Source organism: Gordionus sp. m RMFG-2023, chromosome 1 (assembly GCF_954871325.1).
Source record: "Gordionus sp. m RMFG-2023 chromosome 1, tfGorSpeb1-WG-v2, whole genome shotgun sequence".
NCBI lineage: Eukaryota > Metazoa > Nematomorpha > Gordioida > Chordodea > Parachordodidae > Gordionus > Gordionus sp. m RMFG-2023.
Window position 1 is genome coordinate 71,258,989 of NC_088775.1, and position 23,634 is coordinate 71,282,622.

General features: G+C 28.7%; 1 protein-coding gene across 1 annotated transcript; it reads right to left on the reverse strand.

The window, feature by feature from the left end:
• Nucleotides 1-323: 323 nt before the first annotated feature.
• Nucleotides 324-22,776, reverse strand: LOC135929386 (uncharacterized). The gene is made up of 13 exons (XM_065465940.1): nt 22,588-22,776; nt 21,432-22,459; nt 20,792-21,125; nt 13,564-13,738; nt 13,195-13,356; nt 9,623-9,723; nt 8,522-8,723; nt 7,731-7,889; nt 7,299-7,607; nt 6,383-6,525; nt 6,166-6,310; nt 1,128-1,309; nt 324-965 (listed from the first exon to the last, which is right to left on the reverse strand). The coding sequence occupies exons 1-13, from the start codon at nt 22,774-22,776 to the stop codon at nt 324-326; spliced, it is 3,771 nt and encodes a 1,256-aa protein (XP_065322012.1).
• Nucleotides 22,777-23,634: the final 858 nt, after the last annotated feature.

Below are 23,634 nucleotides of genomic sequence, written 5' to 3' on the forward strand. Positions count from 1 at the left end.
ATAAATATTCAGTAAATATTATTTTTTCCCATTTAAATCTACAGATATCAGTTCAAAATTTTGAAGGATATTTTTATCATGTAAAAAAATATATAAATTTTCGATGATATATCGGTAAAAAGTATCTTTTAACAACACTGATAATTAGTTACAAAAAAACTATAAAATATTATATATCAAGTTTATTTTCCACAAAATAACCATAGATATATTCCCCATTTAAATAATAGTAATTGCCAAATTAAATGTATATGATTGAACGTTATAAAAAAATTAAATATTCTGCATTCATAATATCACCATTATAAAATTAAATACCTTTTTTACAAATATAAAGGAGATCGAATTAAATATAAAACCACTATAAACATGGAATATAAAATATTTTTGGGTATCAAAATTTTGTTGTCAGCATTGGAACGAACGAAATTAGGCGATTTTTTCAAATTTACGATCTCTTTAATGTTATAATAGTTCTTTGATTTCTCAGGCATTCTTACATCTTTTGTCTCCGGTACATCACTTAATTTGGAATTTTTCTTTTGGGGTTTCTTTTTTTTGAATTTTTTTTGAGAAAGCGATTTATATATATCGTTGGTAAAATTATCTATGTTGTTCTCTTTCTGGACTAAAACCCAAGTATCATGCGAATTTGAAGAGTGGCTTTCGTTTGAATTTTCCTTGTCGACTTGATTGCCAATAGCTTGATCGTTATCATAAGAGTTTAATGAATTATAAAAACCTTCACTATCTGTATCGGGGTCAACAATTCTATAATTTCTCCCCGTTCTTACTTTCATTCCTTTATTTTTATTTGGGTAGTCATGGAATATATTTGATGACAGTTGGTTTAAATCACCGGGGGCTGCGATCAAACCATCGTAATGACTAGTATGATAATTATGTTGATCAGAGAAGCAACCAAACCACCATAAAGGTGCGCTTCTGGGAAAAGTTTTATCTATCTGATATATATATTTAGTTATAAAAAAAATAGTGAATTTAGATGATCAGGCTGTTAAGAATGCGTTTTAAAACAATTTAAATTATACAACTATCAAGTAAGTATGTTGGGATTAAGATAATATATTGGTAAATTGTTATATTTCAGTTTTGAAACAATATACTTTAAATTGTTCGTCGTTAAATCGATAATAATCATGGCCCGAAAAAAAGTAAGTTTTCCCATTTTTCCAGCGCATGGCATCGTCAATTTTTACGGGTAAACCTTCCCAAATAAACAATTGTTTTGGGTACCCATTATCAACTCTGTCAAAAGAAGTGCCGGCATACCTCCAATATTGATTACCTTTAAAACGAATTGTTTACGATTAATAATATAAAACATATAAATAATAAATATTATTTATGCATTGAGTATTTGATCATTTAACCTGGGTTACCCCTGCATTGTAAAGGCTAGTGACGTCCCATTAGAGTTTTACAAATTTTAAAAGAATTCCAAAAAGTAGGCAAATGAATTTAGTATAATGGTTGACTGGATCTTAAATTCCTTTAATTTATACTGAATTTTGAGAAGAAGAAGAAAAAAAATAATTAATGTATTACTTAGTGGTTCGTAACCTTTACATACTAAAGTGATTTAAAATACGAAGAAATTAAAATATTAATGATAATTATATTTGCAGTGTTGTAAACGGCTCTTTCGCGAATTTAAGGTGATTTATAGCAGGGACCTGTAGAGGTACCATTGTTTTTTCTAAATAAATACATTTAAAACAAAATTTTTATGAACTTCTTCATCAAATTTTCTCGGCCGAGGCCTGTTTATGAATAATTATGATAATATTTTTGAGTTTCTCGTTGTTATTTATTTTAAAATACCCTGAACAATTAGAAGTAGTAATGTTAAAATTATGAAAATGTTTCCTTCTTTATCAGTTTCTATTAGTGGTTTGCTTTACTAGAGTAGCCAGTTTAAAAAAAAACTATTAGCAACAAAGTCAGCTTTACGCCAATTTTTTTTAAATTTTTTTATTAATATTTAGTGCTTTGTGCGTTATTTTATTCTGCACAGCCCGGCCGGAATTTCTTTAAAATATATTATATATTTTTAATTTGTATAGATAACGAATGAACGCGTTAACGAAGTTCGTTTTTTTGAAAAAAATGATTAACGCGTTCCTTTTATTTTTGACGAACTTTGAACGTGAACGCGTTCCTTTTTTATGATGAACGCGTTCGAATTTAAAGTTCGTTCAATTTTAAATATATTTTTATTTATTTGAAAAATTTAATATTTCCGAATTTTTTTAAAAAATGTATTATTTATATTTTTTAATCGGCTGTGTATTTCCTTTTCACATTTCAATTTTTTTAACACATAGTTTATTAATTTGAATATTATTGTTTATATATTAATTTAATAGATTAGCATAAGCATGGATATTATTATTTAATCCTCATCATCTGATTCTGAAAATCCAAAATCAGATGAATTATCATTATATGATAAATGTTAACATTAACATCCTAGATTGAAGGAACTAATCCAATGCTTACCAAGTGTAAAATGTGGCCAAAAAGTATTATATTGTCAAAATCTTCAGGTTCCAATTTAAAACGACATTTGATATTAATATTAATTTTTGATATGATATAACTAAGTTAAGTCATTAAATTTGAAGAAATAATGCATTTGGGATCTGCAATTATACATCCAGCATTCAAACTTCAATGGCCATCCTCATCTGCCCCTGTAGAGCGCGTTCTTAGTATAGCTAATGCCGTATTAACTGCCAAGTGTTCCTGTCTATCAGATAAATATTTTAGAAAAATTTTTTATAAATAAAAATATCTTTTTATTCGCTATATTATATTATATTATATTATATTTATAATTATTTTATCAAAATAAAACTATATTATTTTTTAACATGGCTAAAATATATTGTATTAAAAAATATAAGTTTATTTATATTAAATTAAATTTAAAAAATATTTATCATAAAATTTTGAACGGTTTTATGTTTGAACATGAACTTGAACGCGTTCGATTTTTGTCAATGAACGTTGAACGCGAACGCGTTCGATTTTTTTAGAAATGTTTACAGCACTAGATAATGGTGATTTAAAATATTTTGTTTTAAAATATATGGCCCGGCCAGGGTATTTAGAAAATTTATGCTCGGTAAGGTAGCCTGGTCTGCAGGTCTCTGATCTAATTAATAGTGCACGTTTTGAATTTCCCTGATAAATCTGATTTTGCCAAAACTATTCTGAAGAATCTACCCTAGGAATTTCATTATGATTTCGCCAAAATTTTTTTGTATTTAATAATTTATAAAGAAAATCTATATATAAAAAGTTAATAAAAATTAAGCTAAGGCGATAATTTGATGAGTATTTTGTTCTATTTTTTGCATTTTAAATCATTAAATGAGCGCGCGTTTTATTAAATTTTAAATCTGATTTTGCCCGAAATGCATTCCAATATGTGTAGAATACTCACCCTATAAGTTTCAGAAGATTTTATATTTAACTTATGAAGAAATTATAATTTACATTAAAAATATTTTGAAAAATTATGAAAAAATTAATATAAATTAAAGTTTCTTCATAAGTTTGTCATAATTATTTGATATATCGTCGATTTACAATTGGAGTGCTCCACTCGACATTTTCAAAATTTTTGAGTTAGAAGTGGATAATAACTTATATATATATATATATATATAAATAAATAAAAACTAGATTAAAAAATATCAATTTTTGCCAAAGTTATAGTTCTCTCAAAATTGATCAATAAGCTTTTCCTATATTATATTTTAAGCTTTAATGTTGATTTTCTCATTTTAAACATTTACGCAAGTGGAGCACTCCAATTCAAGGCCGACGATATAGTAAAGGAATACTAATGACGGACGATTAGCCGAGATTTTTAGCCGATACCTAATTTTTGAATAATTAGTTTTCGCCTATTTTCATGCTAAGTCTAATTAGGCTTAGCCGATCATTTAACCTAAAAACTCGGCTAAGCCATTTTGGAAATGGCTAAAATTAACCGATTAGTCAACATTAATGGTGGGTATTCTACACTAATTGGAGTGTATTTCTAGCAATCAGATTTCTAAATTTAATAAAAAGCATTCATTTAATGATTTTAAATGTAAATAATAACAAAAAATAAAACAATACCTATCAAACTATTGCCTTACCAAAATTAAGTTTAGTTAAAAGATCACTAGAATACTGTTTAATATTCACAGGGCTGGCTGTATCAATTTCTGACAAAATCATAGGTCCGAAAATAAATGTATCTGAATTTTCAAAATACAAAATTATGGTTCAAGCCCTTACCTATAAATTATACATCGACAAAATTTAATATAGTATACTTTTTTCTCAAAATTGATTTAAGTAAAAAGAAAATATCTTATATCAAACCGTAAACTCCTTATCAGTGTTAAAAGATGAATCAAAAAGTTTAAAAATGAGTTTATGAGGATTTTCAAATTTTTAAACATTCAAGCATTTATAATATGATTAAAAATATTTCCTGCCTTTAGGACCTCGATTAAATTAGACTTTTAAAATATGGATCTAAAATCAAATCCAATTAATATAGTGATTGCATAATTCTCAAAAAATTTTAAAAGTCGGTTTTTAAAAAATTAAAATAAAAAAATGTAGTGAAACTCATCTTTTTAAAAATTTCTCCTAAATCATAAATTACAACACAAAATATTTCGGTATTATCAAAAAAATCTCATTATTAAATGCCACTAACAATATAAACATACGATAATTTTGTAAATTAAGTATTTTATCAAGAGAAGATAAGAAAAATTGGAATGAAGTTTAAATCTTTGAATTCTAGGAAAAAGTGGAATATTCGCCCAGTTCAACAAGCTTTAAAGAGATCTCAAATACGGGTTCCATATACCTAAAATTTATCAAGGTTACAACCTTTTGATTTGAAAGATATGGCCCTTAATTTCGCAAGAAATAATAAAATTGGCGTTTATTGTCAGATGTTATACATGAAAAAAAGGTAGAATAATTAAATTAATTATATTTATTATTTTAATAATTCTATGCATCTCAAAGTATGCTTTGTGTTTTGCATTATAATTTATAATTACGAATGAAAAAAAGGCGAGCGTCCTGCTATAATAGATCAACATAATGAGAACACGTCTACCCCATTTTTAAAAATAAACAAAAATAAATGAGGGTTTTAAGTTATATTTTGTCAAATATTATTATTTCAAATTTTATAAAAACGACTTAACCTAATTAATAAAAAAAATTGAGGATATTTAATTCAATATAGTTTTTAATAAAATACAAAATTTCATAAATAGCAAGTGTCGTGTTTTAGAGTTATAAAAATCTAAAAACCCTACGTTAAATAAATATAGAAACGTCAATTACGCTGGTTCTCTGATTTTTGAAAAAGGTCTGGACTTGCTAAATGAGTTACAAAATAATTTGAGAATCTAAATAATTTCCTTAAAGAAATAGAGATCCGGTGGAAAAATATTATCGGCCAGGAACTTCCAAAAGGTAACAAATTTATTTCCGATATATTTAAAAAATAAAAACATATTAATGATGAATTCCTTATTAGAAAGTAAGTGGATAGTAGCAGAGAATTTTAATACTTTATTTTAATTATATCAACCATTTGTCAAATATAATAGTGTACGTGATAATGCATTCGCGATATTTCGCTATAATGCATTCCCAATATTCATTCGCGATATTTAGCTATAATGCATTCCCAATATTCATTCGCTATAAATGCATTCGCGATATTCATTCGCGATAATGCTTTCGCGATATTCGCTATATTGCTTTCGCGATAATACATTCGCTATAGTGCATTCGCGATAATAATTTCGCTCTAATGTATTCTTTCTAATGCATTCGCTCTATTGCATTCGCGCTAATACATAGGCTATAAAGCGTTCGCGAAAATACATTCGCGGTAATGTCTTAGCTCTAAAACATTCGCTATGATGCATTCGCGATAATGCATTAGCGGTAATACATTCGCTGTTATGCATTCGCGATAATGCATTTGCTATAATATCCTTTCGCGATAATCAACATTCGCGGTAATACGCGTTAATGCATTTCGTAAAAAAGTTTCGCGGTATTAATGTGATACGCAATTTAAATTAGCTAGTTTATACATACCTTTAATAAAATATGTCATTCCGTTTCCGGACCAAACAAAAGCTGCATCTAAATCATCTGGCAACCCGGGGAAGCCTTTATTAATAATTTTGGGATAGCCAATATCCAACATTTTATTTGCCGAAAATCGCCAATATTTTTTGCCCTGTGAAAAAAATATCATTAAATATATTATAAAAGAAATTTATGGTAGTAAAAAAATAAATAAATTATAAACTTTAAATAAAAAGGTCTTGTTGCTTTTAGAACCCCAGGATAAAGCGGCATTGATATCACCAGTAATGCCAGGCCAATCATTTATGATCAAATGGGGAAATCCACTTTTTACGCCTTGATCATTCAGTTCCCAATAATACTTCCCTAATGTAAAAGATAGTTTCAAATTTAGAAATTTTTAAAGTATAGATATAGATATATCATAAAAGCTTATAAATTATATATAAAATTAGAGTACAAATCAGTGTGTGCATTATTCATAGTGTTGTCGAAAACCTCGCAGATATTTTAAAAAAAATTAGCTTAATTGCAACAAATTATTCGTATTTTATTCGTTAGTTTAAACGAAGCAAATAATTAATCATTCTTATTTATGCTAATAATAAATTTATTATACGAATTGCTCGTTTTTAAATTTAAAAAATAAAATAAGATATTTAAATCTATTAAATAATATACAATTTGATACACTAAGCATCAAATAATTTGAAATAAAAGAATTTTATTTTTAATATAATTAATTAAATTTATTAATAATATGAATAATGATATTTTATATTAATTGATTCTTCTTATGAAATATTGATTTAGAGTTAGGAGAGAAATTTTACTAAATGTGCATAACTTGCGCTAAGATTTAAAAGGGGAAATATAATTTTTTTTGAAAACCTCAATTTTCTTAAAACAGATAAAATTAATAAAAATTAGTTTTAAACTATTATTTTTATATTATAATAATTATGCATTTTCATAATATTTAAAAACCAATTATTCCAATTAACTGAATTCCGAATAATTCGATTTTTTCGCTTTAAATAACCGTTTAATGCTAACAATTAATTTATTATTCGTATTTGTTAGAATGTTTGATTCGTTTTTGAATAGATCAATAACATATATATTACACATTAGCATACCTCTAAATACAATTGTTTCTTTGTTAGCGTTGACAGTTATAGCATCGATCCTAGGTATTTTACAGATATTCTTTTCTTCTGAGGCGTCATAACTTGGAATAGGTTCAGGAGTAGTAAATATTTTCTTCTCTTCAGGATAGTAAGTCCTTCTATGACCGAACATTTTGAATATGTCAAAATCAAATCCGAATGGGTTATTGGGCTTTATGGTGTCTGTATCTTGATTTACTGCATAACTAGTGGGGGTTGTGGTTCGATAAGTTATATCACGATTCTTGTGAGGTGGTTTAACTAATTTTTTAGGTGGACCTGTTTTAAAAAATAAAATTTTATGTTGAAAATGCGCGTTGAATATATGTTATATTATAAATTAAACATCTTAAATATAACTTAATATTAATTGATATTGATTTTTAAAATTTCTAGGCTTACCGTACAATTTTTGTATGCCAATTTTGTCATCGGCGTCTAATTCTATTGTACCCATAAATGTTTTATAAAATGGGGCCATTAATGCTGTTCTTCTATTTGAATGAGACAATCCAAGAGAGTGGCCGAATTCATGAGCAGCGACTTGATATAGATTTGAACCTATAAAAAATTCACTATTTAAAGTTATAATGCTGGGAAATTAAAAAGTGAGTTATTTAGAGTGCCCTATCTAACCTTAACTAAGTGAGATTAGTATAGAGGTAAAAGAAGAAATAAAATCTAATATAGTAAACTCATAAAAAAGGTGATAAACAATTGAGGTGATAGCGAGCAAAGCCGTGCTCAGACATTTAGAGACCCAGGGCACGAATGAATTCGGTTGCCCATTAAAAGTGATATTTATTTAAGCCCCTAAACAAAATTAGCAAAAAGGAAAATCAAAATTAGCAAAAAAGTAAGAAAAAATAGAAATCTAAATTATAATTTAGCAAAAAGGGGAAACGAAAATTAGCAAAAAAGAAATATTAATTCGAAAAAGTAGGAAATCTAAATCAAAGCACACAACGAATTTGGCGAGAAGTCTAAATATTGAGACCCGGAGCAGGTGATCCGCTCGCTACCCCAATTGTAGGGGCTTATCTGATTTGAATAATGACTTAAGAATGTATATCAATATAACAGAGATCATCCATTTGGAATTAATTTCAGAAGTTCGCTATCTTATTTACTAAGAAGTTTGGTCGGGAGTAAGGTCATTTTATAGTAATGATAAATGTAATATAGTAAAATACCTCGATAAGGGGAAGTAGTCCAGGTTTCATCATCGTCGAAATGGGCATCTCCTCCGTATTGAGGGAAAAAGGCATGGGCTAACACCTTTCCAATACCATCAAAATCTTCCCCATCCCCATGATTGCCCTTCTCAAAACTGATTGTTATATCGGCCTTTCCTTTAGTTTGGTACAAATTTATGTCTGCATGTTGCATCCATACCTTTTGAGCAATTATATTGTGAGTTGAAATGGTATCACGTCAATTCGGCACAGAAAATTCGGCGCAACTTTTTAACATGGTAAATTGGCCCAAAGAAATTGGTATAAATATTGGTTTATTAATATTTTTTTGATATTATTAAATTATTATTGATATTACACATTTAATAAATAAAATTGAGATTTTTGTAAAAAAAAATATGAAGAAATAATTAATATAACCAACATTCAAAATGAATTTTATTTAGTCATTCTTTTTTTTTATTAATAAATTTTAATAAATTGCAACTGCATTAGATACAAGTCGAATTGTCGTGCGCCGAATTGACGTGGAACCAGTTAAATTTTCCTAAAAATTTACTCTTTCAATCATATAATGTAGGAATATTCCATCGACCTGACCAGAATTTTGCTAAGGGAGGTGGGCACTATTAGGTATTTTCCCATTAATTTTATTGAAGGTCTTTAGGTCCATTGATTGTTTTTTTAAAAATATTTTTTCACATATTAAAAATGAAAATGATTTATTTTCTGAAAATTTTAATTATAATCTTATTTTATTATTAACTTTTATTTTTTTTGTTTATATAGTGATATATTGCATATATAGAGAGTGGGAGGTGTATGGGGGGGGGGGTGTTTATTTACTTAAAATGATATTTACAAAAAAGGCAGATTTCCGAAGGGCAAGACATATTAACGCTCGCCTCCTAGCTACAGTTATGAACTAGACAGAAAAATCCTCTCAAATTTTTAACCATGTCACTATAACCATAAAAATGATTTATAAAATAGTTACCTTTTAATAAATTATGCCAAAATTAAATTTTTAATATCCAATCCCATCTTTAAAGAAGAAATTATGTTTTTATGTAAAAAATTATTTAAATTCTTTTTTACATGTAAAGCCTTTTTGATTTGTTCATCGATAACCGACTTCGCCATATCTGATGTGTAATTATCCACCCTAAACGATAAGGTATGTTTTCTCCATTTGCTACCTATTAAAATCATATAATTCTCAATACCAATGGTCACATCAGATCATCATTAGACGATTTATTTTAATTAACAGTAGAAAGACAAAAAGAACTCGATTCTAAGTTGGAATAACTAAAGAATCGTTTAGGAAATAAAAAGGCAGGAAAACTAATATACCAATGTCGAGTAATAAGTAGATATTACTTTCAATTTTTAATCAATTATTATTAAAATGCTGTTTTTTAATTTTGCAAACCTCATTATCATTTTTTATTATAAAGAAACATACATTATTAGAATTACATATAAGAGGTCTACAAAAGGTTGAGTCTAAAATATTTTTAAAACGGGCGAGGATGGGTAAATTTAAAATATTTTTTGGGCAAAATGAGCATAACGTGTAATATTTATTATAAAGTTTTTTTAAAATTCTGTAATGTATATTTTATAAGTTTTAGGTAAAAATATATCAAAAATATAAAAAGGCCAAACCATCTAATCAAATAATTTCCAAACATTGGGCGGGCGGACAAAGAAATTAAATAAATTGGCAGGTGGTATAAATTTTTTTGAAAGAACCATGGCGGGTTAAAAAAAAAGGTAAAAAATGGATGAGTGGGTTAAAAACCCGCTTATTTTAGAGCTTGCATTAACAATGCAGATTGAAATTAGTTTGTGTTTAAAATTTTATTTTAAGTTTTATCTATTAAACAATTTATCATTAAAGATTAGAATTAACTTTGTATTTTTATATACTGTGTCAAGGACAAATTTTGTTAAATAACATAAAATTAGATCGAAGAAATTCCAACTCATGTTCGAAATAAATAATGATAAAGTTAAAAAAACTTCACTTACTAAAATTTTAAATGATGAAACTAGTATTAAAGTTGAACTAACTTGGGCAACAAAAAGATTATCAAAAAATTTGACCAAGTATACGTTGAGAATTAATTAACAAATTCCAAATATATACCTCTGTAAACATATCTAGGTTAACAGTAGTATTTACAATAAATGTGATCAATTAAATTACAATCAACTCTAACAATTAATACCTAAACATGCTTATATAAATATAAATGATGATAGAAATTAAAATAACCAGAGGAAGGCTACTCATTCAGACAACTTAAGACAGACTAAACATCATATAATCAATAAATTTAGAATAGAAATATTGCCAAACAATGTCCTCCATATTAATTGATACGGAATAATACAGTATAACCTATATAATGATGATTTATAAAACTTCATCTTACATGAGATAAAGCAGACCTCGCCACTTGTAATGATACTCCTCTAGTAATTTCAGGATTTATTAATATTAACTCTTATATAAACCAAATTTCTAAATTTCTATTTTATAGTTAATCATAATAGCCCATGCGTATTAGGAAGGGATTTCATGTTCAACTTTTAATTTTATAAATTAAAATGAAACCATCTCCAATTATTACTTGGAAAACTATTGGTGTATGATTACTGATAATAATTAAGAGAATTTTATTGAGGCTTGCAAGGGATAAATTTTAACTAAGAATTGTTTTAAGAGATAGGAAAAATAAAGGGGGTGGAAATAAATTTACTCATATATGAAGTCTCCCTTACGAATGGGAGGCGGAGTTGGAAAAGGAATTAAGCAGCTGAAATAAAGAAGGAAATATCGAGCAAGTTGGTTTTTCCCACTGGTTCACCCTTTTAGTGTTTGTACGGAAAAGGGGCAACAAACTTAGAATAATTTATGTTGATTTTTGTCTATCAATAGAATCTTATGTTAGAACATTTCGAATATATATTATCGAAAATTGATGAACTCTATGCTAAACTGTCAAAAAAAAAATTCAAATCCAATATTGATGAAGAAAATGTTGTTCTTGTTCTCTTCAGTATTTTCAATATATTTGGAAAAAATTTCAAAATATATTACAAAGTATGCAATGCTCTCATGGCGTTGCTTGGAGGATTATTTATTAAAACTAATCTTTCATTCCAAAATCGAAATTCTGAGATTAATCAACAATCCGATATGGCCTTCCGATTTTTTTTATCCTCTGAATATGAGCTAATATTTAATTTCAATATCAAGATTTGATATATCCTAAGACTAAGACGTATCTATTAGCTTGAGCCATTTGAGTATCAAAAATCGTTCCTAAATTTGAGTAAAAAAATATATTCAAAAGTGGGATAAAAACGGCTATTTTTTATGGTAATCTTTAATTGAGCCCATGTTAATATTGAAAGCATTGTTTACAAGTGCAAGTCGAGGTTAGCGAATACATTTCGTAAAACTCTTGGTGGATATTATCTCTTAGTTTTCTAATTTGTAATAGAATAATATTCGTGTAACCGCAGCCAAATCCATATCCTTTTTTTAAAAAATATTTCATAAAAATGATGTGTAATTAAATAATTCATTAATACATTTCCTTACGAAAAAAAAATCGGTTGTCTTATTGAATCTAATAATGTATCCGCGTCAGATAAAATATCTGGTTTACGCCTTGATATTTCTCCACGGGCAATCAAAATAAGCTTTTCTTAATCCACAAATGCTGTAACATCTTGATGTCAAAAACTTCATCATGTCGGACATGCTTTTTGCAGCACAAGAAGTCTTAAAAATAATTCTATTTAGCAAATTTTGTCTAAAAATTATCGCCAACCTCCCGAAGACCTTATTTTCTCCTTATCTATATTTTTTTAGATTCTTTATTTTGTTCAATAGTTTTATTTGCAATTATTATGCTTTAGATTGTGAAGATGAATAATCATTTATTATAATTTTGGTTATTGGCCTTGGGTTATATTTTCTGCATTAAATTTTATTAGTTTTAGGTTTTTGGTTGAAAAATCTTCATATATCCATCAGTGTTTAAGGGTTAAAAAAGTCTCAAATTTATGTATTAAAAAATATTAATACATAAGGAAGAAATATAAAAATTAATTTTAACATTTACAATTTATAATAGAATATAAACTTTTGAGATAATATAACCTATTTGAAATAGAATACTTAGCATTTCACAATTCATAAGATCTTAGATATTTTTTCAAATATAAATGCCTGTTTGAGCTTTAAAATACGATAGATTCAGGTGGGGAGAAAACGAGAATAAATTTTTGAAATCTTTTAACAAAAAGTAAAGTTCAGGGTTAGGCAAATTAAAAAAAAAAATTCAATACAAATAACTTCAAAAAATAATTAAAAATGTATCTTAAATGTAAATTATCTTGTTTCTTTTCTCTAACTTATATCACAAAATTAATATTTAAAGAAATAATTAGAGATTTTGCAATATAAAATAATTTACAAAAACGAAAAGTATTTGTATTTTTTTAATATATAAAATACAAATGCTAAATCTTTCTCAATTATTCAAATAAATACTAAATACAAATGATTTTAAAATACAAGTATGAGATGTCTCACAGACTTTCTAGTATAATATAATTTATAATTTTTTTAAATATTTTAGTTTTACCTTGTAAAACATAGCGCTTAGACCTTCTTCTATGAATTTTGGGATAGGATGTCGATCTAATATCTTTATTGAAATTTGTTAAATCCTCTTCATCATCTGGAATATCTTTAACTCCGCATCTGCGCCAAGACATTGCCTCTATAGTATCCCTATCCAAAAAGCCTTTTAGTTTTATTGTGATACTCTTATTAAAAAAAAATCATTTTTACCTTTTTTTATTAATGTATGTTCTTAATCTTCTAAAACTCTATTCATATTTTTATTTTTGAAAAATATTAGATTTAAAATTTTATCCCTCAAATTGTTTATCTTATTTATCAGAGTATATTTAATTTATTTTATCAATTGTTAATAAATATTAAATAACACCTGTAATATTGATACCGGCAAAACTTTGAAACAATTTAATGGCTTGGAATACAGATGTCTTATCTATATCCGTAAAGGATTCAAGCCTCTGATCTAACATCATATTTGAATCTCGATATCGATTACCGGATTGAGTATGTGGATGTGGCAAATAATTATATTGCATCAAATAATTCTAAATTTTAAAAAGAAGAAAGAATTATATTAATAATTTGGATATATTAGATGTCGGCGCGGCTCTAACCAGCCCGTAAACTATCAAATTTTTCTGCCAGTTTGTTATTATGTTTACCTAGCCCGTAAAATAAAATGGTCTACCTGGCAAAAAATAATTTTTTTGATTGTGTATCAAATAAAAGGTAATTAAAATATTTTAGTGATGTTTTGTAAAAGATAATGACGTAAATTTGCCTATTTATTAGTTTTAAAAACATATCAAAAATTCCCTCCTCCGGACTCGTAAGAATATTTTTTACAATTTTTCCGGCCCAATTTTGGGCTTCTGAACGGGTTTCGTAGATTTTTAATGTATATATTTTAAATATGTTAAAATTTATCAATAAAATAACAGGTTAATCAAGAGTATTGTAAAATTACATTTTATAATTTTAAAATGACCTACAACTACAATTTATTTAAAGCTATAAGAAATGAATATTGTATATTACCACGGTTCATCTATTACAACCCTTATTAGGCCGAGTCGTATTCACGGGTCACGTAGGATTCTGGACCTTACAGATCGCTGATAATAATACTATATCAATTAGAAATCTGCATGACTCAGTCAACAGCCCAGTGTGTGTGTTAGCAAGGCAAGGATTTCCCAAAATATTTTTAGGCCCGGGTACCTGTTTTAAACTAGAATAATATAAACAGATCAATTTTCCATTAAAAAAGGTTTACTAAGGGTCAAGGCCAGATCATGCTTCACTAATACCAATATACATCTATAATTTTTTGATTCTATTAATTAAGATATACTTATATTTCTTTGAAGCATTTAACTAAAATGTATACTAGTTAAGCATTATACATGTTGGCCAAAGCTTTAGAGTTAGTGCTTTAATAAATTGGTAAACTTCATGCTTAGGTCTTTAATATGTGAATCAGACACATATCAAAATTTTGAAATTATAACTAGATTCAAAATAGAATGAGATGTTAAGTATTTTACTTCCATATCTATTAATAAATCGAAGAGAACAAATAATATCTATAAAGATCCTAAAATCAAAAGATTCAAAAATATTTTGAGTCAGGGAACAGAATCCTTAATATATATAGCTGTAAATGTTTTTTGGTGATCCAAAATCTGATATTTAAGCCTAAGGCGTGCCATCATAGCTCTTTGGCTTATAATTGGTTTATGTTTAGAGTGGAAAACTGATTGATAAATCAGTCATATTAATCAAGTATAACTTATCGGTGCACTCAGATATTCAGTGCTCCCATCATTTTTCTTTTTGTATGATGCCAATTCAATTTTTTCATATTTTGTCATTGCGTTTTTCTTTAAAATCTACCAAAAGGATTGGAATACCAAAATTACTTAATACACTTATTGATATAAGTTTCAGAATGCAGAATGATGCCAATTCTTTTCTTATTTTAACAATCCCCCCCCCCCCCCACACTTCCAGCAAGCAAACAGATTAAGGTAATCAAATATACTATACACTACTTCATGGTATGGTATAAGTTTTGGAATTAGTGTTCAAATGCTTGGTTCACTTTATGCTTAAAATGTTTTCATTTTTTTAACTAAGTCTATTTTGGTTCGCAAAACTATACTATCTAACAAACGGATTAAAACTAGATACAATTAAGTATTAAACATTGAGAGATTTTTCAAAATGCCTTTCGTTGCTTTTTAATTATAAGGTAATCAATCTTTTGTTACTAATATTTTTTCCTTATACTGGCTATTACATCAGCTGAAATACGGCCTGAATAAAGAATGAAATAGAGATTTTAGTACTTCCAATTGTTTAGCCAACTTTAATGGAGATGATGTAAAGATATTGCTCATAAAGTAAAATAAAAATAAACATGGGGAAATCCAAAATGACTAATCAGAATTTCTTAAATGTGGGATCTGGTAGCAGGCAAACATGGTTTAGGGTTTTATATAACATCCTTGAAATGAACGTTTCATATATAAATTTAAATAAATTATGGCAATTGAAATGAATGGATTGATTTTAATTACAATTTTTTAATAATGACTAAATATATTAAAAAATGTAATTTCAATAAGATTGAAAAAGTATATCATCAAATTATTATTAATTAAGTTAATTAAAATAAACACTCCTCAATTCTAACAATTTGTGAAGTTTATTTCTGCTAAATTTTAAACATAATAGAGATATGACGAATAAGGTGTTTAATTTTAATGTATTATTTTAAAAAATCTAACAATTTCATTACATATACACCCCCCCCCCCCCAACCCTATTTTTTAAAAAAAATAACATTACACATCTAGAACTTAGCCGCTATCCCTCTTTTGTGATTCATTTTAAATTATTTTTATTGATAATGTTATGTTACATTTGTATATATGACAATATACGGTATGACGAATAACTATATTCTTTTCTTAATAAATGATTATTTTATAATATAATTTAATATAATATGCGTTATTTATAGATATGTTGAACTCATAAAATAAAAAGAAACTTGGACTCTCATTTATATAAGGTATTGATTTTTAGAAGTGCATATTATAATAATATAGTGTAGTGTACAAAAATAAATTGAAAAGTTTTCGAAATTATAAAAAATATGGTAAGAGTTTTTTTCATGCATTACCTAATATTTTTTATAATATCTTTAGGCAAATTCTGTTATAAATAAAACGAATCCTTATTAATTTATTTCGGTGTTTGGGGAGGAAAGGTGTAGGTGGAAGGGGGGGGGGAGTCCTTAGCTTCTAAAATGATAATAATAAAAAATAAAATACTTTTTCAAAAATTCGAGGAGGGTCTTACAAACTTTTGTTAGAGCCCCCCCCCCCCCCACACACAACGACGTCCATAACCTATTTTATTTAAAATATCAATCATTTTCTCTATATTAATATCCTTTCATTTTATTGTGAAAAGCGGCCTTCGGCATGGGGAGAGTGGGTGGCTTCGCCCACGAGGTGCTTATAAAAAAATAACAGGATAAACCGTTAAATAGAATATAATAAATGAAGAATAAGTCTTTAAATGAAATGTTCAGACCCCTGAGTCCTCGAAAAATGATGCCAAAAAGGTCAGGTTTTTACCATTGGAAAAAATTTGTTTTTCTTTGACCTTTAGACTAACCTAAATAATTAGGATGAATAAATATCAGAGACCTGCAGAGTTACCAATTACACGGCCAGGCCGGGCTCGGATTAAAAAAAATTTTTCGGCTGCCTGGGTTTTATATTTTTCGGTCCGGATATATTTAAAATATATTATATATTTTTTTAAATTTTTATAGGTAATAATGGCGATTTAAAATATTTGATTTTAAAATATTAGGCCCGGCCCGTGTACCCCGGTTGGGCTTAGGGCCGAGCGAGGGGGAAAAATATAAATGTGTATCAGAGACCTTCTTGGGCTTTAATTTTTTGACCCCGGCCCAGGCCCGCAGTAAAATTTTTTTAAGCCCAATCCCAGCCCGGCCCATATATATTAAAAAAATTCCCAAACCCGACCCAAACCTTTATCCAATAATTTAATTAATTGTATTTAATAAAAATAAACAACATGTAAGTGTATTTAGGCAAGCATTTTGTTTACAATACTGAAATTTATCTTACTAAAAAAATCGAAAACTCAGGCCTGCTAGAAAATATGATATTAAGGGCCTGTGAACCGTGGGCCGGCCCCGCCCATGAAAGTCTCTGTATATAGAGGTCTTTGCTTAATACATTTGGAAATTTTTTTATAAGGCTAATAAAATAAACACGAAAAACCTATAAAAGAAAAAGTGGTATTAAATGCTCTTGAAATCCAAAAATTATTAAGTTTCTATGGGGAGGAGGTGAGGGAATAATTTTGAAATGGAAAAAGTTTTACAAGAAAAAAAATATTTTAAGGGGGAGGTTTGGATACTCCATAACCCTTCCCATTTTACCCCCATGTTTGAAACATTTCCAAAATTATGAATCTTTTTTATATTAGTTTGCCGTCAGACATCTGAGTCATCAAATTTAAACAAAGTTTTAAGTTTTACTATAAACATTTAATACCTCAAAAATGATGGTCAAAATTTTAAATATTTAAAAATATTTTTTTTACTATAGCATTTGGCGGTATATACAAAGGAGCACTGTTCAAAATCTCGAAATATGAAACGAAGAAAACTAACAGGCAGAGAAGGTATCTTCTATAATGGAATATCCTATCGAATATAGACATAATTTTCTTTTCTCGATATTTTTTATTCAATAATAAGATTTTGAGTGGATAAAAATTATTGTTTATTTATATACTATAATATTTATATTTTTTGTTAGAAAAAATATTTATAGTTAATTATAATTTTAAACTAGATCATAAGGAAATGGATCATTAGTTGTTAATTTTTGGAATATTAATGACCGGAATTTTTTTAAATATTAAAAAAATATGACACAGTCAGCAGAGTTGTAGAGTATAGTATATAATTGTATTTTAAAATGAGGAAAAAAGTGAAATTTTTTTTAATAATGTATTTTGTAGTCGTTTCCCTCGATATTTTAAATTATTTACCTATTTTTATTAAAAATAAATTAAAATAAAAATTTATGGTGATTTATTAATGGGAGGTTATTAAAAGGGGGAAAGGGGCAGATTGGATATAATTTTAAAATGGCTTTAATTCAAGTTTATATTTGTTATTATATATTATTTTAATAAAAAATTTAAATTATAAAACCCCGAATTCGGGTGAGTCAAATATCATTTTAAAAAAATAAATCTAAAATTAACATTTTTTTTTGTTGAAGTAATAAAGAGATTATATTAAAATCTATTACATACCAAGAAGAACTATATTATACTTTTACTTTACTTTGAATAGTAAATTTAAAAGAAATTTCATTCATTTTCCTTTATTGTCACCAAATAATAGGAGGAAAAAATGATTTTGCCAATCCTAAAATGTAACTGTTCATTGACGATTTAAAACGCGTCATTTACAAAGGGGATCGGCCAATTTGAAAAAAAGAATATTTTTTGTATGTGGATGAATGATAAATTAGGTTGAATCATAGAAATTAGAGAGCAAAAGAAAATAATTTTTTTTAGATTTAAATTTTAAAATAATTTTTGATATTTTATATTTTCCTAATTAATTTTTTTTACAATAATTGTTTCTTTCTTTTTCTTTAGGAATAATAATTTGTCTTTTTCGTGATTGTATTCATAATCGAATAAATTTTTATTGGCAATTGGTATTTGTAATAATTGTTGATGAACAGAATGATTAAATTTTCCCCTAATATCTGAAATATATTGAATTTTGTAAGGACATGGATTATGGTATCAGAGAGAAATCTAACCAATTATTTGATTGATATTAGATAGGAATAGAATTCTTATTTTTTATCTATGCAATTTGAATTCGTAAAAAAATTGTGAGTGCAAAAATAATCAAAATTATCTTTTAAAAAAATAATATAAATAATCAATTTTAAAAAATAAATATAACACAAAAATGAGTTATATATTTTTTTTCCAATGTGGAATCTCTTATTTAACAGTTTGAAAATAAACACAATCTGAATCTCTTTGTAAAGCAACCAGTAGTTAATAACATATGATTCATTCATTCATTTGTTTTAACGCATCGTTAAATTTTTTGTTTTTAGTTTATCATAATTTATTTGGAAATCATAATGATGGAATGGAATTATAATTTTTATTTTAAATAAGATATCTTTTGCATTTTTATGTGATACCTGTGTTATCAAAATATTGTCTAATTAAATTAGGTATTATGATCTGGGAAAAAATTAACTAAAATTTAGATAATAAAATTAATTCTCAGATCGCATCTCCTCGTCTTATTTCTTTCTAATATTATCATTAGCTCTAATAATGATTTTTTAACTAAACATAAAATTAGATCACCTAAATGTCAAAATTTATATGTTGAAAAAACAAAAAATGAAGGCTTCTTTTCTTAATATAATTTTGAATTAAGAACAAAAATTAAGACGAATTAATACATGACCTCATAATTTTTTTATAAAAATAATAAAAAATGTATAATTAGCCCAACACTGAATGATAATGGAAAATAAATAATCTTATTTTGGCAGATAAATTTTATTATAACCAATTTTAAGTTTAAACTTTTCAAACATTATTTTATATGTCAAATAATTTAGAACACAAAAAAATATGCGTTAGAATACGAAATATACTTTTTTCCCCTTCTCTTCGATTCAAAAAATAGGGTGTCATTTAAAACTGATACTTTAAAAAAAAAATTTTTTCATGGCATTTAACAGGAATTTTGATATTGAATTGATATTTTATAACCTTTAACTCCTTGCCAACTTTCTTTTTTTAAAAAGATATCTCATGTCACAGCTTGTGATATGTTTAGTATACTTTCTCTATTTGTAAGTTGTTTGAATAGTATTTTATAACAAATTGTTTAAAATGAGATAATGAGTAATGGACTTTCACAATTTTACAGAAAAAATAAAACATGAATTTATTTAATTTTAATAAAATCCTTCCATCATGACAAGATCGGATTATAAAGACCCCACATTTTTTAAAAATTAATAACAACAATAAAACGTTTATTATTTTGTTCCACTTAATCTATTTCTTTAACAGAGACCTGCAGAGGTACCATTTGCATGGCCTGGTCCAGTTTTTTAAAAAAATATATTTTCGGCCCGGCCCGTTTTATATTTCCAGGCCCTGCCCGGGTATAATTAAAAAATTAAAATCAGGTAACTGTTAATCATGCAAAATTTGTTTTGAGGATTTAGCGAAGGTAGAACCATTATTTACATTTATTTATTTCTATAATTCATTCACAATAAGTATCAGTTTTCATTGACATTTTATTCAGTATAATTTAAGCATAAGGTGCAACTTAATTACAAATGGCGATATATATCCCTTAGCTGGTCAGCATGTTTTCTTATTTCACGATCTGGGGTCTTGACTACATAGGAATATAATCCCTTTCTATCCTAAATCACCCCTTCTCTCCAACTCTTAGTGGTTTCATTCCTTACCCACACATGCTGACCAACGTCAAATTCCCTAAAATTGGAATGTGTATCACGTTCTTGATTTTGTTTATCATTGGCTTTATCAATCTCCTTTCCCACCTCTGGTCTAGCCCAGTCTAGATTAGTTCTTATTTGACGACCGAACATAATCTTCGCTGGTGACCTACCCGTCGAACTATGTTCTCCCAGCCTATACGCTACTATCGTTTGAGTCATCGCCTCTAGCGGGTCATTAATTAATTCTCGACTGGCATAATACCTTCCTTTTAAGGTTCGAATGGTTCGTTCCGCCTGCTCATTTGTCTTCGGGTGGTGCGAATGTGGCAAATGTTGTTTTCTTCACAAAATCTAAATTCTATTGAAATAAATCGAGGTTCATTATCCGTTACAATGCTTTAAGGTACCCCAAAGGTAGCAAACCACTTCTTTAATCTCGTTATCATCTCCTTCGCCGATGTGTTTCTCGTCAAGTCTACCTCAGCCCATTTTGAGTATGAATCTACTCTCACTAGCCAATATAAAGAGTCAACCGGTCCCGCAAAATCTAGATGTATACGCTCCCATGGCTCTTTGATACAATTCCATGAGTATAGTGTAACTCTATTACGTTCGGTCGATTTTTCTGACATCCAACACAATATACCGTTCTATGTCATCTTCGCATTTCGGCCACCAAGAATACAACCGAAAAATAGATTTCATCGCGTTCATTCCTGAATATCCCCGATGTAGTGTTTCCAACACTGAATTCCTAAGTTCCGTAGGGATTATCAATCTACCATTTCGTTCAACTATTCCCCTATTTACTGTTAATTCCTCTCGTTGGGTGTGAAAGATTACTAGCTCCGGTTCTTCTTTCCGATTAAAGCCTCTCCACCCTTGCTCAATATGTTGTGCCACTCGCTTTAGTATTGGATCTTTAATTGAATTCTTGCGCAGGTTTCCCTCTGAGACCTGCATATCCTCTAAGTTTATGTTCCGAAACGCCAATGCATGCTTGGTATCCCGATTAGGTATGATATCGTGGAGCGGTAGCCTAGATAAGGCGTCTGCTATAACATTCTCACGACCAGATCTATATTCCACGCTAAAGTCGTAAGCGGTCATCTTCCAGGCCCAACGTGTCAGACGATTGTTCGATATCTTTGGCAGATTCCTTTTTTCCCCGAACAACCGTTCCAAGGGTTTATGGTCTGTCCGAAGTATAAATTCTCGACCGTAGATAAAGTTGTGGAATTTTTCTATTCCAAATAACAATACTCTCGCTTCTTTATCGATAGACGCATAATGTTTCTCCGACTGTAACAACGTCCGAGACGCAGCTATGGGTTTTTCCCCGGTTTGTGAAACCTTATGAAGTAAAACAGCATCCAGTCCTGTATCTGACGCGTCACACTCCATAATCAACGGTAATTTAGCATTATACAGCATTAAGGTTTCTTCTGCTGATAACAATGTCTTAACTTTATCGAAAGCCTCCTGCTCTACATTAGTCCAACACCATGGTACTTTTACACTAGTCAATCGATGTAACACAGCTGCTTCTCTATGAAGATTGGGAATGAACCGTTCATGATACGTGACAAGCCCAATAAATGGACGTAACTGATGAACATTCTTGGGGTTAGGTGCGGCCTGGATTGCTTTAACTTTCCCTTTCTTGGATGTACCCTATTTTGGTTGATAGCGATACCTAAAAACGAAACAGATTTCCGTAGAAATTGGACTTTTTCAAATTTACCTTTGAGGCCTGCTTTCTGCAGCCTATTGAGTACTATTTTTAAATTAGCCAGATGTACGGCGTCATTTTTGCCGGAGATAATTACATCGTCCAAATACACTCCAGTCATCGGGCAATCTTTGAAAACATTGTCCATGTAACGCTGGAAAATAGTTGGTGCGCACGCAAATGACATCCTTCGGTATCGAAAATATCCTTTATGTGTTGAGATGACCAAATATTCTTGGGACTCTGGCTTAACGGCCATTTGTAGATACGCGTCCTTTAAATCTATCACCGTAAAACGCCCCCACCCCGAATCTTAACCAATAAGTCATCCAGCGTAGGAATAACGTGATGATCATATAATAGATGGGGATTTAAACTCACCTTGAAATCTGCGCAAATACGAATCTCGCCATTGTTTCTCCTGACATTTACTGTTGGGGTTGCCCATGGCACCCTAGTTATAGAGGAATCGATGGGCTCCAAAATCTCCGCAGCCACAAGGCGATCCAGTTTTAGTTCAACCGCTCTGCGTAACGGAAATGGCACTCGACGAGCTGGAAACTATTTTGGAACAGCCGTATCTTTTAATTGGAGTCGCATCGCGAAATTACGTATCAACCCCAGTTTGCCGTCAAAAACAGCTTTAAACTGTTTAGCTAACAAATGCCCCATTGAGTCTTCCGTTTAGACATCCTCGATCCGTGTGAGCATCGATAGTATTCGAAAGGCCCATCGGGGCTTCGGCCCGCGGGGGCATCGATTGTATTCGAGCGGCCCATCTATGCATTGTTGGTTTGGTGGCAACTTGATGTTATTGTTTTTCAATTCGTTTTGAGAACCTGTTGTATGCTTACCTGTCTCGGTAACTCAAACCCAAATGCTAAAATCCATGGCAACCCAAACAGAGATAGGTCATTTGAATTTATTATAATAACTGATAAATTGCCAATTTCCTTCCCCACTTGCACACGAACCATGGCTTCACCCATAAGATCCAAAGGCTTATCTCCATAGGCTGCTAATGGGTTTGTGGAAGATGTTAGTGGTTTGCCAATTTTCTCCCAAATATTCAATCATATAATAGAGGCTTGTGCTCCTGTATCATAATCAAAAGTGA

Excerpts from the sequence above, each read along its gene's own strand:
- LOC135929386 (XM_065465940.1), bottom strand. The coding sequence starts at position 22,776 with ATGGCCGTTAAGCCAGAGTCCCAAGAATATTTGGTCATCTCAACACAT. Across the intron at positions 6,526-7,298 it reads AGAAACAATTGTATTTAGAG|GGAAGTATTATTGGGAACTG; the intron begins GTATGCTAATGT and ends CTTTTACATTAG. Across the intron at positions 6,311-6,382 it reads ACAAGACCTTTTTATTTAAA|GGCAAAAAATATTGGCGATT; the intron begins GTTTATAATTTA and ends TTTTTTTCACAG.